The sequence below is a fragment of the Acomys russatus genome, chromosome 30 (assembly GCF_903995435.1).
Source record: "Acomys russatus chromosome 30, mAcoRus1.1, whole genome shotgun sequence".
Lineage (NCBI taxonomy): Eukaryota > Metazoa > Chordata > Mammalia > Rodentia > Muridae > Acomys > Acomys russatus.
The window spans coordinates 20,904,743-20,921,636 of record NC_067166.1 but is presented as its reverse complement, the minus strand read 5'-3'; the positions used below and the strand labels follow the sequence as shown (position 1 = coordinate 20,921,636).

At 44.7% G+C, this 16,894-nt stretch overlaps 2 protein-coding genes and 1 pseudogene across 2 annotated transcripts in view; 1 reads left to right on the top strand and 2 right to left on the bottom strand.

Moving 5' to 3' along the window:
- Taf9 (TATA-box binding protein associated factor 9) overlaps positions 1 to 16,894 on the bottom strand; it is a 720,252-nt gene that overhangs the window by 587,640 nt on the left and 115,718 nt on the right. The window lies entirely within an intron of this gene.
- The window catches only part of Mccc2 (methylcrotonyl-CoA carboxylase subunit 2), a 69,702-nt gene that overhangs the window by 44,990 nt on the left and 7,818 nt on the right, over positions 1 to 16,894 (top strand). Inside the window, exons 8-13 of the mRNA XM_051172474.1 lie at positions 1,370 to 1,434; positions 6,507 to 6,606; positions 6,707 to 6,802; positions 10,368 to 10,440; positions 13,498 to 13,574; positions 15,778 to 15,844. Of these exons, the coding sequence (XP_051028431.1) occupies positions 1,370 to 1,434; positions 6,507 to 6,606; positions 6,707 to 6,802; positions 10,368 to 10,440; positions 13,498 to 13,574; positions 15,778 to 15,844 (478 nt within the window). The remainder of the gene's footprint in view (positions 1 to 1,369; positions 1,435 to 6,506; positions 6,607 to 6,706; positions 6,803 to 10,367; positions 10,441 to 13,497; positions 13,575 to 15,777; positions 15,845 to 16,894) is intronic.
- On the bottom strand, positions 1,831 to 1,895 carry LOC127212525 (uncharacterized; annotated as a pseudogene).

Genomic DNA, 16,894 nt, shown 5'->3' with positions numbered 1-16,894 from the left:
TGAAGTTGTTTACTGTGGTTGAAGCAGATGGCTAGTAAAAAGAGGGTTTGGGGGAACTTTTTGTTCTCGTGGCTTTGTTACCCCCCTACTTTGCTGTTTACTAGAATGAACCCCTTTTGTTGTTTCTGACTTTTGTCATCTTTGTACCTATCACTGCATCAAACATGTTGTGGGTGTCAGTAAACATTAGCTGATGACAATGCTATTTTCCCCTACTGGAAATTAGTCAGAGCCCTGAGGATAAATATATCTGTTGTTTATTTCTTTTTATGACTTTAAATATTCAGACACCTCTTATAATTAGTTATTGTCTGGACTGAAAGTCTTTTAGTGTAGAATTTTTTGGAAAGTGAACCAATAACTGACTTCTGAGGGTAGAATAATTGGAGGTGAAAATTTTAATTGTGTCTCTCTGTGGAAAGGTATTTTATTTAAAACAGAGCTTTTGATATAGTTAAGAATAGCCGTGCCTGTACTATTTCTTAGATTAAGTCTCATTATTTTAATAAAATCTTTTTATCTTTATCTCAAGAAACAGATTAGTCAACCCAGTAGGAGCCAACAAACATTTCCCATCAGATGAGGTTGGCATTTAATTCTAAATGATTTTTCTCTCATTTTTTTTATTGTAATTTCTCAGGCTAAAATTAAGTCATTTTTAATTTATTGTTTGATTTCTTTCCTTTTTGGCTTCATTCTGTCAGACTGTAGGTTTGGTAATTTATGTAGGTGAATTTTGTTCCCACTTTAAAGATAAAATAATTGGATTGGGTAGCCCTGGTTATTGAGTATTTGAAGATGAATGAATATCCTGAGGAACTCAGGGTATAGAGATGATAAAAGAAATATGTACAGAGTTGTTGACCTACAAACTAGAAAGTAGCATGTAGACATGTTAAGTGGGGCTCTCTTCTTGGATCGTGGATAGATAGGCCAGCATTGCTTGGTTAATACCATAGGGTGTCATCACCCTGAGGACTACTGAGAACCAAGTGGAAGCTCACCAGGTAGGCAAAAAAGAAGGGATCCCAGTCAGTAAGGGAGTGAATGCTCACGATTTAAAGGCCTTAAGGGTGTGGTGGGCAGCATCGTGAAGCCTGGTGAGCTCTCAGGCTCCGTCATTACTCAGGAGTTGTGGGCAGCTCTTAGTGAGTCTGGGGATTCCCATGGGAGCCTGGGGACAGTGTTCTCTCACTTTACCTGGATGTGGGATGGAAAAGCACAGCAGATTTCAGCTCTGAGGAAGGAAGAATGTGGGTATAGCCAGGTTAGGTGGCGCTAGTATTGTTAGTAGTGGTGCTAGGTAATTGTTAGTGCCACGTTTTGTGTCTTCAGTGGACCGGTCTCACTGTGGCTTCTATCCTTGTAGGTGAAGGCAGCGACTGGTGAAGAGGTGTCCGCTGAGGATCTTGGAGGTGCTGACCTCCACTGCAGGTAAGAGAGGAGCAGGAGCAGTTATTTCCTTCCAGGATCAGTGGCCATTTTGTTTGTTTTAAGGAAGATTTACATTATTTTTCCCCCCTTGGTGCTTATCTTGGGAACAAGTTTATTGTTCCCAGTCGGCTGTTCTGGATTATAGAATTGTGTTTTGAGTGAGAGTGCTGGCTTCTTAAAAACAAACAAATGAAAAACCTCACTGTGTGTTTGTGCTCATGCAGATGTGGATGCACTCATGTGTGTGGGTGTGCATATGCCATGGGGGCACGTGTGGAGGCCAGAAGACAGCTTGTGAGAGTCACATGGGTTCTGGGAATTGGCTCAGGTTCTCAGGTTCTCAGGCTCAGAGAAAGCACCCTTCTCCTCTGAGCCATCTTATCAGCCCCAGTGTGAGCACAGGGCCCATGCTAATCTTCCCTGTATCGTTCCAATTTTAGTGTAGTGTTGCCGAAGCAAGCACACTACCTTAGTTTTTCACTGAAGCTGGAGAGGCAGTTTCTCGTTGACTGAACAAGCCTTGTTTGGATGTTTCTTATATATCAGCCAGGATTTTATATTTCCACTTGGATTGAGGGCCTTTACAGGGTGGGGGTAAGAGAGCAGATTTGCAGCTGGAGCAGGGGTTCAGACATTCTTGTAGGCTTGAGAAGTTAGGGGTGCTTGAGAGACTGCTTGGTAGGTATTTGGCTGTGAGAAATCAGCATCTTGTTAGAAAGCAACTGACTAGAGGTGGCACTGCACTCAGACTGCACAGTTCACCTTACCCTGTGCACTCACAGAGGTGGGGCCCAGTGCTGTGTCCTAAAGGATAGGTAGATCTGGCCAGCAATCAGGACTAAGAAGGCCTGTGTTCTGTGATGTCAAGGAACCCAGTGACGGGAGAAATCCAGGGCGAGAAAAGGGACAGATTCTTTGCTGTCAAAATTCCGTGCAGTTGACTAACTTAAGGGGCCTTCACCTCAGTCTTTATCTCATGCCTGTCTCATTCCGTGCTTGTTGAGGTTGGTTGGTTGTGTTGTTATTTGTGGTATAGAAAAAATTCAGAAGAAGGATAGCAGGCTACCAAGAAGAGACTTGATACCCTATGAGCATATACAGGGGGAGGAGGTCCCCCTCAGTTACAGTCATAGGGGAGAGTAGGGGGGAAAGTGGGAGGGAGGGAGGAATGGGAGGATACAAGGGATGAGATAACAATTGAGATGTAATATGAATAAACTAATAACATATATTTTTAAAAAAGAAAGAAAAAATTCAGACCTAGTCCTTGACTTCAAGAACTCATTTGTTTAAGCTGGTGAGAGAAATACAGGACCTACGCAATTACGAAGGAAGCTTGCGGACACGCTCCCAGTCTCTCCTAAAGGCTAAGAGAAAAATGTCTCCCAGCATCCTGGGGTAGAACTGGTGTAGTCAGCCATGGTTAGAAACCTGCTTGCTCTGTCTCAGGGAGCTCAGAGAGCTCAGAGCAGTGCTGCAGTGCATCTGTTCATTTTCTGATTATTAAGTGAGATTGGCAGGCAGTCTGCTTGGCTGGAGCGATGCATCTATCTGGAGAGACCTGACCAAAGGAAGAAAAGGAGTGAGTTAGGGGCACAGAACAAAATGAATTCGGGTTTGTTGTCATTTCATCAGGAAAAAGACAAGAAGATAGCCCTTTGGGAGCATTAATTTTTGTAAAATGTTGGCAACTTTAAAAGGGTGAGACGGTGGGTTGTGTATCGAGCTCAGGGTATGGACTGTGGAATTGAGCCTCCATTGTCTCCCTGGTTACCACTGTGACTTAGAGGAGGTGCTCAACTTCTCTGCGGCTCTTCTTCTCAGACTTCCCCGTTAGTGCTCATCAAATATTCTGTTAGCATTACCTCTCGTCGATCATGATAACCTGTTGACAGTCATGGGGAAACGGTCAGGTGGTGGCAGCTTTTTGAAAAAACAGCATTGCCTCAGCAAGTAGAAGAGCTTGCCTTGCAAGCCTGACACCTTCGGTTCCAACCCTGGAGCCATGGTGGAGAGAGGACTGAGTCCTGAAACTTATTCTCCACCTGTTGCTTTGGGCCTTGGCATGAGTGCTTCCACACAGCACATGCCACATACACACACACGCACACCACATGCCCATACAGACATACACACACCACACACATACACCACACCACAGACCACACACACCCCCACCACACAGCCCCACGCACCACACCACCATCCACACACATACACATACACACTAATACAATGAATAAATAAATAAAATCTATAAAAGCAAACAATGTTAGAGCTGGGCATATCTGTAATCCCAGCACTCAAGAGGCTCAGGAGGATTACCTATCTCAGCTCAAAAAGGAACACAAGATGAGTCATAAATTGCTTTGGGTTCTCTGTCATTTTATTTTACTTTTTTATTTTTTATTTTTGTTTTTGTTTTGAGACAAGGTCTCTCTGTGGAGCCTTGGCTGTTCTGGACTCGTTTTGTAGACCAAGCTGGCCTCGAACTCACAGCGATCCACCTGCCTCTGCCTCCCGAGTGCTGGGATTAAAGGTGTGCGCCACCACACCCAGCTTCTCTGTCATTTTAAATACATGTTTATGCCTACTTAGTCACCATTAAGAGTTAATTTAAAGGAAAGACTTACATAGTGTCTTTCCTGTCACAGTGAATGTTAGGCATCTTTCATAGGAAAACGTTGCATTTTAAAGTTTGGCTGAATTAGAACCTTCCTTCTGCTTTCATTTCTACTGAACCACAGTGCAGCTAGGAGCCAGTAGCTACCGCTGCTGTTCTGTGTGAAGCATTTGGGGCCAACTTGGGTTGAAAAATGTGTTTAAGAGCTCAAAGGGCTGCGGTGTGCTCTGGAGGAGTAAATGTGGTCTCTGCTCTTCTTTCGAGACCATCAGAATGCCTCCCAAAAGTTGGACAGATTCCCTAGACACCAAAAGCACTTGTAATGGTTTCCCCATACTGTCTTAGTTAGGATTTTGTTGCTGTGAGGAGACACCATGACTGTGGCAGCTCTTATAAAGGACAACATTTAACTGGGGCTGGCTTACAGTTTCAGAGGTTTAGTCCATTATTGTCATGGTGGAAAGCATGACAGCATCCTGGCAGACACCATGCTGAAGGAGCTGAGGTTTCTACATCGTGAACTATAGGCAGCGGGAGGAGACTGTGTACCACAGTAATTAGAGCATAGGAGATCCTCACAGTGACACACCTCCTCCAACAAGGCCACACCTTCCTCATAGTGTCACTCCCTATGGACCAAGCATTCAAACACATGACTCTATGGGGCCAGACCTATTCAAACCACCACACATATAATGAACCAACTTTCTGTGGGCTTTTTTTTTTTTTTCCTGCTGTGTATTTTTGTCTGGTGTTTTTGTTTGTTTTTGAGACAGGGTCTCTCTATTATGTAGCCCTGGCTGTCCTAGAACTCACTATGTAGTACAGGTTGGCCTGAAACTCACAGAGTTGTTGTCTCTGCCTCTGGAGTGCTACAATTACATATTTAACTCTTCCTTTCCCCCTGAACGTTCATTTTTTCCACATTTATATGAGTGAACGTGGTCACGTGTGCACGATGTGTATGTAGAGGTGAGGGGACGACTTCGGGTGTGCCAGTCCTTGCCATCTGACCTGTTTAAGGCAGGCCCCTGTTTGTTTTGTTTTGTTTTCCTTTCAGTTCGTCTGCTATGCTAGCTGGTACACACCTCCACAGATTCTCCTGAGCCTCTTAGTAGGAGGCTGGGGAACGCAAATGCTTCCGCTGCACATCCCACTTTCCTGTGGGTTGTGTAAATTTATTTATGCTCTCACAACAAGTGCTTTTACCTCCTGAGCCATCTCTTCAGCCTGCTTTTGGGCAGTCCACACCCACACTTGAGAATATATAGTCCCTTGATGTCTGTTCTATAAATCTTAAGTTAGAGCCTTTTCTTTGATTATAAAAAATGATTTTATGTATATGAATGTTTTGCCTGCATGTATGTCTGTGTACTACATGCACAGTTGTTGTTTATGGAGGCTAGAAGGTAACATCAGGTTGTCCTAAAACTAGAGATATAGAGTGTTGTGAACTGCTGTGTGGGTGCTGGGAACTAAACCTGGCTTCTCTGGAAAGTCCTCAACCAGAGCTCTTGACTGCTGAGCTCTCTCTCTCTAGTCCTCAAGAAAACATTTTCTTGCCAGGCGGTGGTGGCACATGCCTTTAATCCCAGCACTCGGGAGACAGAGGCAGGTGGATCACTGTGAGTTCGAGGCCAGCCTGGTCTACAAAGTGAGTCCAGGACAGCCAAGGCTACACAGAGAAACCCTGTCTCAAAAAAAAAAGAAAGAAAAGAAAAAAAAAACATTTTCTTAATAAATTCCAACTGTGTGTGTGTGTGTGTGTGTGTGTGTGTGTGTAAGGGGGGAAGAGAGCAAGCCCTAGTGCATTTGTATCTGAAAAAGCAAGCCACTGATTGGGACAGAGCTAACCCCCCGCACCAAGCCCAAGCCTCAGGTACTACACTTGAAACTGACTGAGAACTCCCATGGCCTTTACCACAGAGCCACTTACAATTCCTATTTTAACCTGTTTTCTGAGGGTCAATGTGTCCAAAACTTTTTGTTTAGTACATATGAGAGCCAACCCTCACGTTTGACTTAGAAGGAAGACTGCTCAGCAGTCTGAGAGAGGAGAAACCACTGTGGGCATCTGCACCAGAGCCTCAGCAGGTGTAACTGCTACTGCGTGTGAACATGTGCTGGCTGTGGTTAGGCGCCACACATGACACTTTTGTTCAAGGTACATTGAATGAGCCTTAATAGATGTCCTATAAACAAGGCCTGCAGTCTTGTAGAAGGTCCAGGTGAGAAATCCAAGGCATGAACTGTTTTTGGTCCTAGGATTGGACACTTCGTCTCTGTCCCTCTGACTTTGCTCTCTTTGTAGGGAGAGGGTGATGCTCTTTTGCTAGGGACATTATGGAAATACTGTAAGATGGCATGTATTAAGGTGTTTAGGTTAGCACTTAAGATAGTTACTTTCCTTTTCCAGGTTCTGATTGTAAGCGTGTGCTTTACTCTGCAGAAAGTCTGGGGTCACTGACCACTATGCTTTGGACGACCACCATGCCCTTCACTTAACAAGACAGGTTGTGAGGAGTCTCAATTATCAGAAGAAACTGGATGTGAGTAGGAACCCTTCTATCTTTCCTTTTCCTGTGGAGCACGTTTGTGCTACCCAAACCCTGATCTTAAACACAGTGCGTTTGTCCTGAATTTCTGTAGGTAACCGTTGAGCCTTCTGAAGAGCCCTTGTTCCCTGCAGATGAACTGTATGGGATAGTTGGAGCCAACCTTAAGAGGAGCTTTGATGTCCGAGAGGTATGTGAGAGGTGGGGCCCAAGCTGTGAGTGAGTCTCCATCCCCTCCCTTAAGTTTGTATCCATGCAGAGGGTCATCTGTGGGTCTCATGAAGGAGCAGTGACATCCAGGAGCACCGGCTTGGCATAGTACCAGGTGTTGCTGGTCTACAGTAAGCAGCAAGCGAGGGAAGGCTCACAGTGGTGGGGACATTTTTCACGGTGGCACTAGGAGCTTGGTTTGTTCACAGCTGGGACTTGATGTTCCTGTGTGCAGTGAGATTGATCGAGGGCAGCTGCCCCATTTTCAGCTGTTTTCCTCATCGTTCTTATTTTGCCAAATAGACAAAGTGTCAGTAAGTTGTTGGGAGAGAGAAACATACTTTTTAGATCAGTATGACATTAGCAGAGAGTAGACAATTATAGTTGGAGATGTTGCTATGGTTACGGATGGTGACACGGCCTTCTGTAATCTAGAGTGACAGTTTCCAGTGTTTGCTTAGAGTGTGTAGGCTTTGATTTTCTTCAGTTCTCCATAGCTGGCAGAATACATTTTAAATTAGGAAATCATCTTAATGAGATTCTATGCTAGAGGCATATTTTAAGGTACTTTCCCCCTCGGCTATAAGACTGTTTTGTATTGGTTATGGGAGGGAGGGTAGAAAACACAGAAAATAAAATAAAATTGCCTCTTACAGCATTCAAAAAGAACAATTAATATTTTAACATTTTTGCCTTAATCTGTATATGCAGTTAGCTCTCCATATCTGGGGATTCTGTGTCCCTGGATTCCACCAACCACAACTCAGAAATCCCTTGAAAAGGATATTTTTATGTATTGATAATGTACAGATTTTTTTTTTTTTTGGTCATTATTTCCTAAACAGCATAGTACAACAGCTGTTCATATGGTGGATTTTCTTCTGTTACTTATTAAAAGTAAACTAGAAATGATTCAAAGTTTATAGGCATATGTATATTAAAATATATGCAAATATGCAAATACTAAGGCATTCTGTACAGGGACTTCAGCATCTATGGATTTGGATATGGGACGTAGCACAAACCCTCATGGGTGAAGGATGGCTGTATACATTTATATATAGTCTAAATAATGTCTTTTTGGTATATGTATGTATACACATATGGGTAATTTCCTCCCCATGTGTATACATTTTTAAAAATTCTGCTTTTTTTCTGGTATTATAAATTATATATTACTCCTTATCCTTAAAAATCTCCCCAGTAACTGTTTCTCTGTGGCAAGCTCCCAGTTCCCATAGTGGTATCTGGTGATGTGGTAGGCAGACTTATTTTATTTTTGCATGAATTGGTAAGGGTGTTGTTACACTTTAGGGATGTCTACAGATATTTAAATACTTTGTTACTACTGTAAGATCTTGGATTTTATAGAAATCCCACTGGTACTTCATTTTAGCAACATGACTCGGCTACAAAGTTTTTAGCCTGACTTCTAATTAAGTACAGACAAAGAAAAGCATGGCACTCACGATCTGCTGAGCTGGCTGAGAGCCATCTGTTTAGATTAGCCTCGTCTTCACTTACCCCACAGCGTTTATTGAGTACATATTCTGAGCATCAAAGGTACAGAAGTGAACAGCAGACCCCAGTCCCTGCCTTTGTGTGTTTCGTATTGCGTTTTAATGGGAATCTTCTGTTCGTTCGTTCGTTCGTTTGTTTGTTTTACCACTTCTTGCTGGTCATTTATTATGTTTTCATTTTTCCTGTAATAAATAAGCCTTACAAGAGACCTCAATAACACATGCAGCTGTGGTTTTGCCAGAACCTGAGTTGGGAAACCTGGCCTCTGGGGCTTACTCTCTCAGTCAGGCGCAGTGAGGACCCAGCCTTTCCCCAGAGTATTGGTTTTTGCCGCTAGAATTGAGACCATTGTCCTGTTGTCTGTTGCTGAAGTTTGAGTCCTTCTGAAGACAATTAATATACTTTATGTATAAGAGTGGTATTAATTATAAAGCCAGTCAGAGCAGAGCTTGTTTCTATTTAGTGGCCCTGCATTGCTGGGGCCTCTGGGACGCTTCATCGTCATGTAGAAGGACCGCAGCTGTGATGTGTTGATTGCTTGTCAAAAGGTTTGCTTTATGGGGCTGCAACACCAAAAATGGTTTCGCTTCCGTCTTTAGAAAGATAACGTAAAGTAACGTAAGGTAAGCTTTTGCTTTCTGCAGAGGCAGATGCTGAGATGAGCCCCTCAGCGAAGGGAGCACGTGCATCTTGGAGTACTACCTACTGTCTCAGATGGGTTCCAGAGAAGCTCAGAGCAGGCTTTGTGTGTAGGAGTCTTCTCCTTTGGTACTGGGATTGAGGTCAGGGCCTCCAGCGTGCTTAGCATGAGTTGACAGAAAGAGCTGTGTGAGGGAGACTCAAGGATAAACCCTCTAGAAATGTCAGCTCCTTCCACATTAACAATGTAGCCAGCTCTTCAACTGGCTCATACTGAGACTGGATGAACATTCATTGTGGCTTACTAGGAACAAGAGCTACTTTTGCCGGGCATGGTGGCACACGTCTTTAATCCCAGCACTTGGGAGGCAGAGGCAGGCGGATCTCTGGGGGTTTGAGGCCAGCCTGGTCTACAGAGTGAGTCCAGGACAGCCAAGGCTACACAGAGAAACCTTGTCTCGAATAACAAAAAAAACAAAAAACAAACAAAGCTACTTTTTAATCAGAGACCGTGTGCGTTAGTTTCGTGTTATGCTCTGTTGAGGGCAGGAGTCACCAACAGGCTTAGCTGTTGCAGACCGTCTCAGTTGGGTGTAGGTCTTTGGGTCGGGAATTCTCAAAGCATCGGTGGGCAGAAGATAGTTGAGTGACAAACAGAAACAAACCAGGGGACGGTTGAGTCTGAGTGTCACTCGCCTATCTTCTGCCCACCGACGCTTCGAGAACACCTGACCTCAAGGACCTATACCTGATTGAGATGGTCCGAGGCACTTAGGGGACTTTATGAACTGTTTGGGGGAGGGAGGCAGTGCTGAGGATGGGTCTCAGAGCTTCATACATGCTCACCAAGTAGCTCTTCCCCTAAGCTGCACCCCAGGACTTGAAGGGTTTTGAGATTAGTTTCCCTGTGGTAGAGCCGGGGTCAGAGCCAGCTGCTTCTTCAGTACCGACTCATCCATTTCCCCAGCTGGCAGACCCCGTCTCTATCTACGCAATGGCATTGAGTGCGTGACAATGTTTGCTAATATGTGACTTACCCCTGAAACATCGGGTCACCTGGGAGCTTGCCAGCACTCCTCACTCCGAGGTTTGAGCTGTGCTCTGGTTTTTCATTGGCTCTTTGAACCCCTGCCAAGGTGTCGAACCAGCCTCTGGAGCTCCGGGCCAAGCTACCAGCCCCCAGATTCTCTCACTGTGGAGTTTACACTCCCTCACAGTGTGGGATGACTTGGGGTACTAACCATGCATGTTAAGGGAAATTCTGAAGAGATTTTTCTATGTAGCCTGAGACTGAAAGTGACGTCACTGTGAATTGCTTTCCGTATAAATAACTTATAAATGCTTCTGCGATGTCATTTCTCAGAAGCTTTTATTTTTCCTCTTAGGTCATCGCCAGGATTGTGGATGGAAGCAGATTCAATGAGTTCAAGACCTTATATGGAGACACGCTAGTTACAGGTACAAAAGCGAAGAGTTGAAAATTTGAACGTTTTCTGATGCTTCGGAAATAAGTCATCACTCATCTCAAGGCTCCATGCGCCTGGCACAGGCTTTGTTACCCAGAGAAGGCGCAAGCATGTGAGTCAGCTGTCAGGAGCTGCTGCTTCCTGAATGTGGTTTGTACCTGAACGGTTTTCTGGATCCAAGGAACTTACAATGCCGATGGCCTAATGCTGTGGTGGTGTAGACTCTTTATCTGTGACTTGTCGTGACAGAAGCAGAGAGAATTTGTCACGCTTTTTGTTCTCTGGGAAGTAATTATTTTCAAGACTCGGCCTTGTCCCCTGTCATCTAGCTCCAGTTCACCAGGAGTCCTATGAAATGTGTAGTTCCACAGAAGGCTGTTGAGTGAGTTTAGACTTCACACAGCCTCCTTGTAGAGAACTCTTGTTTTCTAAGCTTTATTTATCTCTTATGTGTATGATGTTTGCCTCCATATGTTTCTGTATGTCACGTACATGCCTGGTGACCATGGAGGCTACAATAGGGCATTGGATACCCTGTGAGCCACCTGATGGGGCACTTGGGTTGAACCCATGTCCTCTGCAAGGGCAGCAAGTGTTCTTAACCTCAGAGGCATCTCTAGCCCCCTCCTAATGGATGCATTCAAACACCAAATTGAAAATTCAGGACAGTATGCCGTGTTGGGAAATGCAGAATGTGTATACAAGTTAGTTCTTTGGTCTAAGGTGTTAGCATTACCAGCCTCTGACAATGCTAACAGACGCTAGACTCATAGTAACCTAATGGGAAATGGCAGAACAAATTTTATGAGTTTTATTAGACTGTAAAAAGCCTAAAAATACAGCACTTACACAGAATAAAACTTAACAGAACCAGGAAAGAAAAGCTACAAAAATCCAAATTGCAACCATACATGAAGGCTTAGCACTAAATCTTGGCAATTTCTCCTAACTCGGTTTACGAGACTGGCTCATGCTGGAAGGGGAATTTATGGTTTTCTGTTTAGGTGTTTAAGTGATTAAGAGCTTTTTGTTTGATATATAGACGGGATTTGTCTGCCAGCAGTGCAGGATGTAGCCCCCATCATACAGCAGTTAAAAACAAGCCAGGGTGCCTCTGCTTCTTCTCAGATGGATGGGCTGTCCCTGTCATCTCCTCCTATGTGTTTGCCTGGCACCTGCTAAAACACTGTGACACTCTTATACCCTGCATCAGGGACACAGCCAACCCCCCCCACCCCACCCCACCCCCGCCCATGTCTTCTCCATTGTACTGGAGTTCATGTAAGGCTGGGGTCACGGGAGGGAGAATTGAGGCCAAAAGCAGGAGAGTGGCGACCAGATGTCAGAGGCATGGGTGTGTCTGCAAGCTCTTTAAAGTTTCCTCCAGCCTCCTCACTCACCTGTGGGCCTAGGAGGTTTCTGTGACATACTGCTGTCCTGTTTGGTTCATATAATTACTAAAGGCCCTTCCTTCATCAAGAGGCTGACACAAGTGGGAGCATATGCCCTACTCAGCCAATCTGTCTATGCTGACCCCCCCACCTCCTACCCCTGCAGGACATACAGAAGGCTAAGTGTATACGTGGTTAAGAGAGTCTGCAGGGGTAGGCATCATGTGCTAAATTTTCATCCTTTATGGGCGGGGCAGGACTAAGGGTGGATCACTACACAGACCTCTTGGAAGCTTACCTCTCTTTGGCCGCTTCTAAAGGGTCAGTACGCTTAGGGTGTTTATCATATATAAGCCTCTGGCTAGGACTGTAGGCCTGAAAAACACAGAGATGCCTACGTGGCCATCAAAGCGTGTTCTATCTCAAAAAAAAAAAAAAAAAAAAAAAATTGTGGCAATTAAAAACCCAGCCAAGTCTAGCGTAAAGAACAAAAGCATGCCATTCAAAAGGCAGCATTATGACTCGGTCCATATGTTGACACATCCTTTTTTCGTTTTCTTTGTGTGATGCTTGGAGGACCTGCTTTGTGGTGGGCAGCCTAGCTGAGCACTGGAGCTTAGGGGATGAGTCCGGGTGTGTGTGTGAGGGGAGGGAGCACCGAGAGGATGAGTCCAGGTGTGTGTGTGTGAGGGGAGGGAGCACCGAGAGGATGAGTCCAGGTGTGTGTGTGAGGGGAGGGAGCACCGAGAGGATGAGTCCAAGTGTGTGTGCATGGGATGGGGGTGGCGTGCTGCGGTGGCAGGTGCCTTTGACTCACACAGTCCAAGCATAGTCAGCAAGTTCTTGGGTTCCAAGCACTTGACACCTGTTTCTAGTTGGACTCATGTTTGTTGAAAGGGGAAAGAATTTTTCTCTAAGCAAGTTCTTCTGTTTTGCAAATTACATTAAGCACTGCCTCTCAAAATGACAGGCTGTGTTTTTTCCCTTTCTTGTATGTGTGTCCACACTGTGTGTGTGTGTATGTGGGGGGGAGGGGTGGTAGTGGGTAGTGGGTATTTGGAGTCCTAATAGGATAGAGACAGTAGCACCGATGGACAAAGGTAGAAGAAAAAAAATCAGAATATTCTTTTCAAAGAATCTCTTTAGAGTTTTTTGTTTTAAGATTTTTTGAGACAGTGTTTCTTTGTGTAGCCTTGGCTATCCTGGACTCACTTTGTAGACCAGGCTGGCCTCGAACTCATAGAGATTCGCCTGCTGCTGCCTCCCAGAGTGCTGGATGGTGTGTGCCACCACGGCCAGCATCTTTTAAACTTTAAAAAGAAGTACTTCAGAACACCCTGGTCTCTGGTACATTGGGATACTCATATGTGCTAAGCGTGTGTTATGTGCTAAGTGCGGGTTTTGAACCAGTCACATAATCAAGCAAAGTAAACATAGGTAACCTTACACAGAGCGTGGCCTTTCGAGAGAGGCATGAATAGAGCAAGAATCCTAGTGCCTAAGGACTCAAAACCGCAAGCTGTTTTTATACCTTGGACGACCCCTATTCACATTTTAACCCTTGCTCTCAAATTAAGGAGTACATAGTATGCCTCCGATGCAAACAGACAGCTCCCTGAAAAGCATAACTCTTTTTTTTTTTTTCGTTGTCTCTTGAGGATTTGCTCGAATATTTGGATACCCCATAGGAATCATTGGAAACAACGGAGTTTTGTTTTCTGAATCTGCAAAGAAGGCAAGTGCCGTTAAATGCATTAAGATTTTTCTGCTTTAAGATAATTAATTTTGGAGGTCATTTAAAAGATTGAAGTGTACTGGCGTGAGAGCTTTCTGGTATTACCCGATCTCGTAGCAAGCAGAACCCCATGTGTGTGCTTGTGCACAAGGGCTGGTGTTGGACATGGTTTCTAAGGTGGCTTACAGTCAAAGTGGTGCGAGGGGCTGGATGTAGCACTGTCTGTCGGGTGTTTTAGGAAGATCCCTGTGAGGGGCTGGGATTATAATTGCTAACATGGAAGTGTTCTGAGAATGCAGGGAATTCTAGCCCCAAGAGTGTCTCATTCTATAGGCCCTGCACGCTGGAGAGGTTCTGACATCCTGTGTAGGTGGTTCTGAGATGCGGCCTCTTCGGTCATCCCTCAAACTTTATCTTCTCTCTTGGGGACTGTGCAGGTAGTGGGCCATTGTTACTGCAGCTGCAGCATCAGATGTGGGGAGGTAGGGGGGGAAGGGAGGGGGGAGGGGGAGGGGGGAAGGATTCCCAGTGCTCTGAGCTTGATCCCATGTTGCTTGTCTCAGATGCGCCTAAGCTTGTGGAAATGTAACTCTGTGCACTTTGATAAACACTAGCAAAAACAACAACAACAAAAGTGCTAGTCTTTCCTTTTCAGCAAATAAAGTGCTGCCCCTTCCTGGTGGAGAACAGGCTATTAAGCTCTTAGGCTAATTGAGGATGGATTTGTCTTTAAAGAGACAGTTTAGCAATAAAGCTACTTTTGTATTCTGCTGTTCATATACTTCCCTCAACTCAATTACAAAATGAAAACAAACTCAAGGAAAATAAAAGTTAGCTGGGCATGTAGTTTTACCCCTGTAGCCGCAGCATATGGGAGGCTGAGATAGGAGGGTAGCTCAAGGCCAGCCCAAGCTGTATGGAGAGACCTGTCTCAAAACAAATTACCCACAATCATATTACAAAGGACCTTTAATATTCTTAAAACAGTGTACTGTTTTCTTTATATTTTTTTTTCCTTTTAAAAAATTGATTTTTGAAAAAAAATTGATTTTTGCCACATATGGGAGTTTTGCCGATTTTAATTTACTAGTTTATGTTTTAAAAGATATTAAATATTCCTGAAATAGCAGCTTAAAGAATACATATACATATATACACATAAAAATATGTGTACATGAAGCCAAGTGTGCTGGTGCATGCTTTTAGTCCCACTATTTGGGAGGCAGAGGCAAAAGGATCTCTTTGAGTTCCAGGCCTCCTGCCTAGTTTACACGAGAGTTCCAGAACAGCTAGAACTACAAAGAAATACTCTGTCTAAAAAAAAGAAAAGAAAGGACACACACACCCCATTCCCATAGAGTAAATATCAAGCTAGGCCAGAGTAGACAATCTGCCTTTGTCTGCCAGCTTGGCACAGGTAAGCCCTACAGAAGTCATATTTGGCCCTAGTTTGAAATAAGCCCCAAAGGTCCCTGTGATTCCCTTACTTCTATAAACATAGCCAGACCAAAGATGAGCAATTACCTTGCAATTTTGTGCCTGCTGGGGCCTTTCTAGAAGAGGTAAAGGGATTTGCAAATACTGAAGAAAACATAAGGGAATGGTTAATAAAATAGGGAAAGAATACATTTTGGGATTATTAAATAATTTCTTAACCTCAAGGCCAGAAGTCTCTAACATTGACCTAATCTAAAAATTCTAATACTTATTTGGATTGCATCGGTAGAGCAAGATGTCTGTTTTAACATAGTCTTGAGGCCTGAAGGAATTTCATACGGTCCCAAATGCACTCATCAACCTTGATGCCCAAAAGGCTCAATTTCTTCCTGTTCTGCAGAGAACTGGAGAGCGAGAGTGGAGGGTTCCTGCCATTCGCGTTGGCAGCGTCCTTTCTTTCCGTTAGCTGCGCTTCACTTGCTTGACTATGGCATTGATCTCAGTCCTGACACACAGCTGCCTTACAGCCACACGCCTGGGACCTCACAGGCAGTTAGGTAAAGCGAGGGAAGTACAGACCCACAGTTGCTTACGTCCTATTGGTGATAGGAAAGCACTGAACTGTTATTATTACTGTAATTGGGAGACCAGACTAGCCAGGCAAGGGCCATGCGCTCTCCTATCTCTAACAGCAAGCGTGGGCTTGGTAGGAGTTCGTTTGTTCATTTGTTTTTAAAGAACAGGTGTTTTTATGTTGTGTTCACAGGGTGCTCACTTCGTCCAGCTGTGCTGCCAAAGAAATATCCCCCTACTGTTCCTCCAGAATATCACGGGTGAGGCAGTCGTCCTTGTGTGCGATTGGTCCAGGGCTGCGCCGTCCCCTATGGCTCATGTGTTAATGCAGGGTTTCCTTCATGGATATGGAATAGCCAAGAATGTCCTGTGTTCTAAGTGAAGCAGTCTCTGAATTTTGCATATCACAAGCTTTCAAATGGCTTCTCCTGACTCCTGTTCATGTCTACCACTCACCCAGGGAGCAGTAGGCTGTCCCCTGTCATATTGCTGCCAGAGATGGTGTCAGACCCACTGGCTCAGTATTATCCTAATGGGTCCAAGCCCATGCTGTGGGCATCCTCTTTGCCTTTTCCCATCAGTTAATTTTATCTAAAATAATGTCAATCAATTGTCTGTCTGTCATTCTGTCTCTGTCATTCTGTCTGTGTCTGTCTGTCTCTCTCTCTCTTTCTCAGGGTGTGTGTGTGTGTGTGTGTGTGTGTGTGTGTGTGTGTGTGTGTGTGTGTGTGTGTGTGTGTGTGTGTGTGTTTATGTGGTAGAAAGGAGAATTTGAGAAAACCAGATGAGGTGGCTTCTTCTCTTCCTTTGGAGGCAGATAGTCTGTAGAGTTGGTCAGATAAGGGCTTGAAGAAAGCCGATTGTTGGGGGGCAGCTGTGCTAGAGTGTTCTGGAGACCCAGATGCATTGTCTAAAGAAGTTCTGGGCTGCTCTAATTAAAAGCTGGCTTAGAATGGTGACTGGACTGCCAGATCTTACCAGCAAAGGGAGGGGGCTCAGCTGTGGTCCCTCAGCGTCCCAGCATGTCCAGCTCCTCTCTCGGGATTGCTGGACCGAATCAGGTGACATGATACTGGAGATTTGCCAACCAAGAGCAGAGAGAGTCAGACAAGCAAATCTGCCTGTGCAGGGGAAAAGAATGCCTCCCCTAGGGCCTGAGGTGGGGGTGGCGATGGAGACCCTGAAACCAGACTTTGTGCTTCTCAAAAAAAAGAAAAGGGTACACCCCTGCCAGAGAGGGGGTGTTATAGCTGCAGAGCACTTTCCTCAGAGTTGGGGCTTAAAGAAACAGAGGAACCCTATAATTAGAA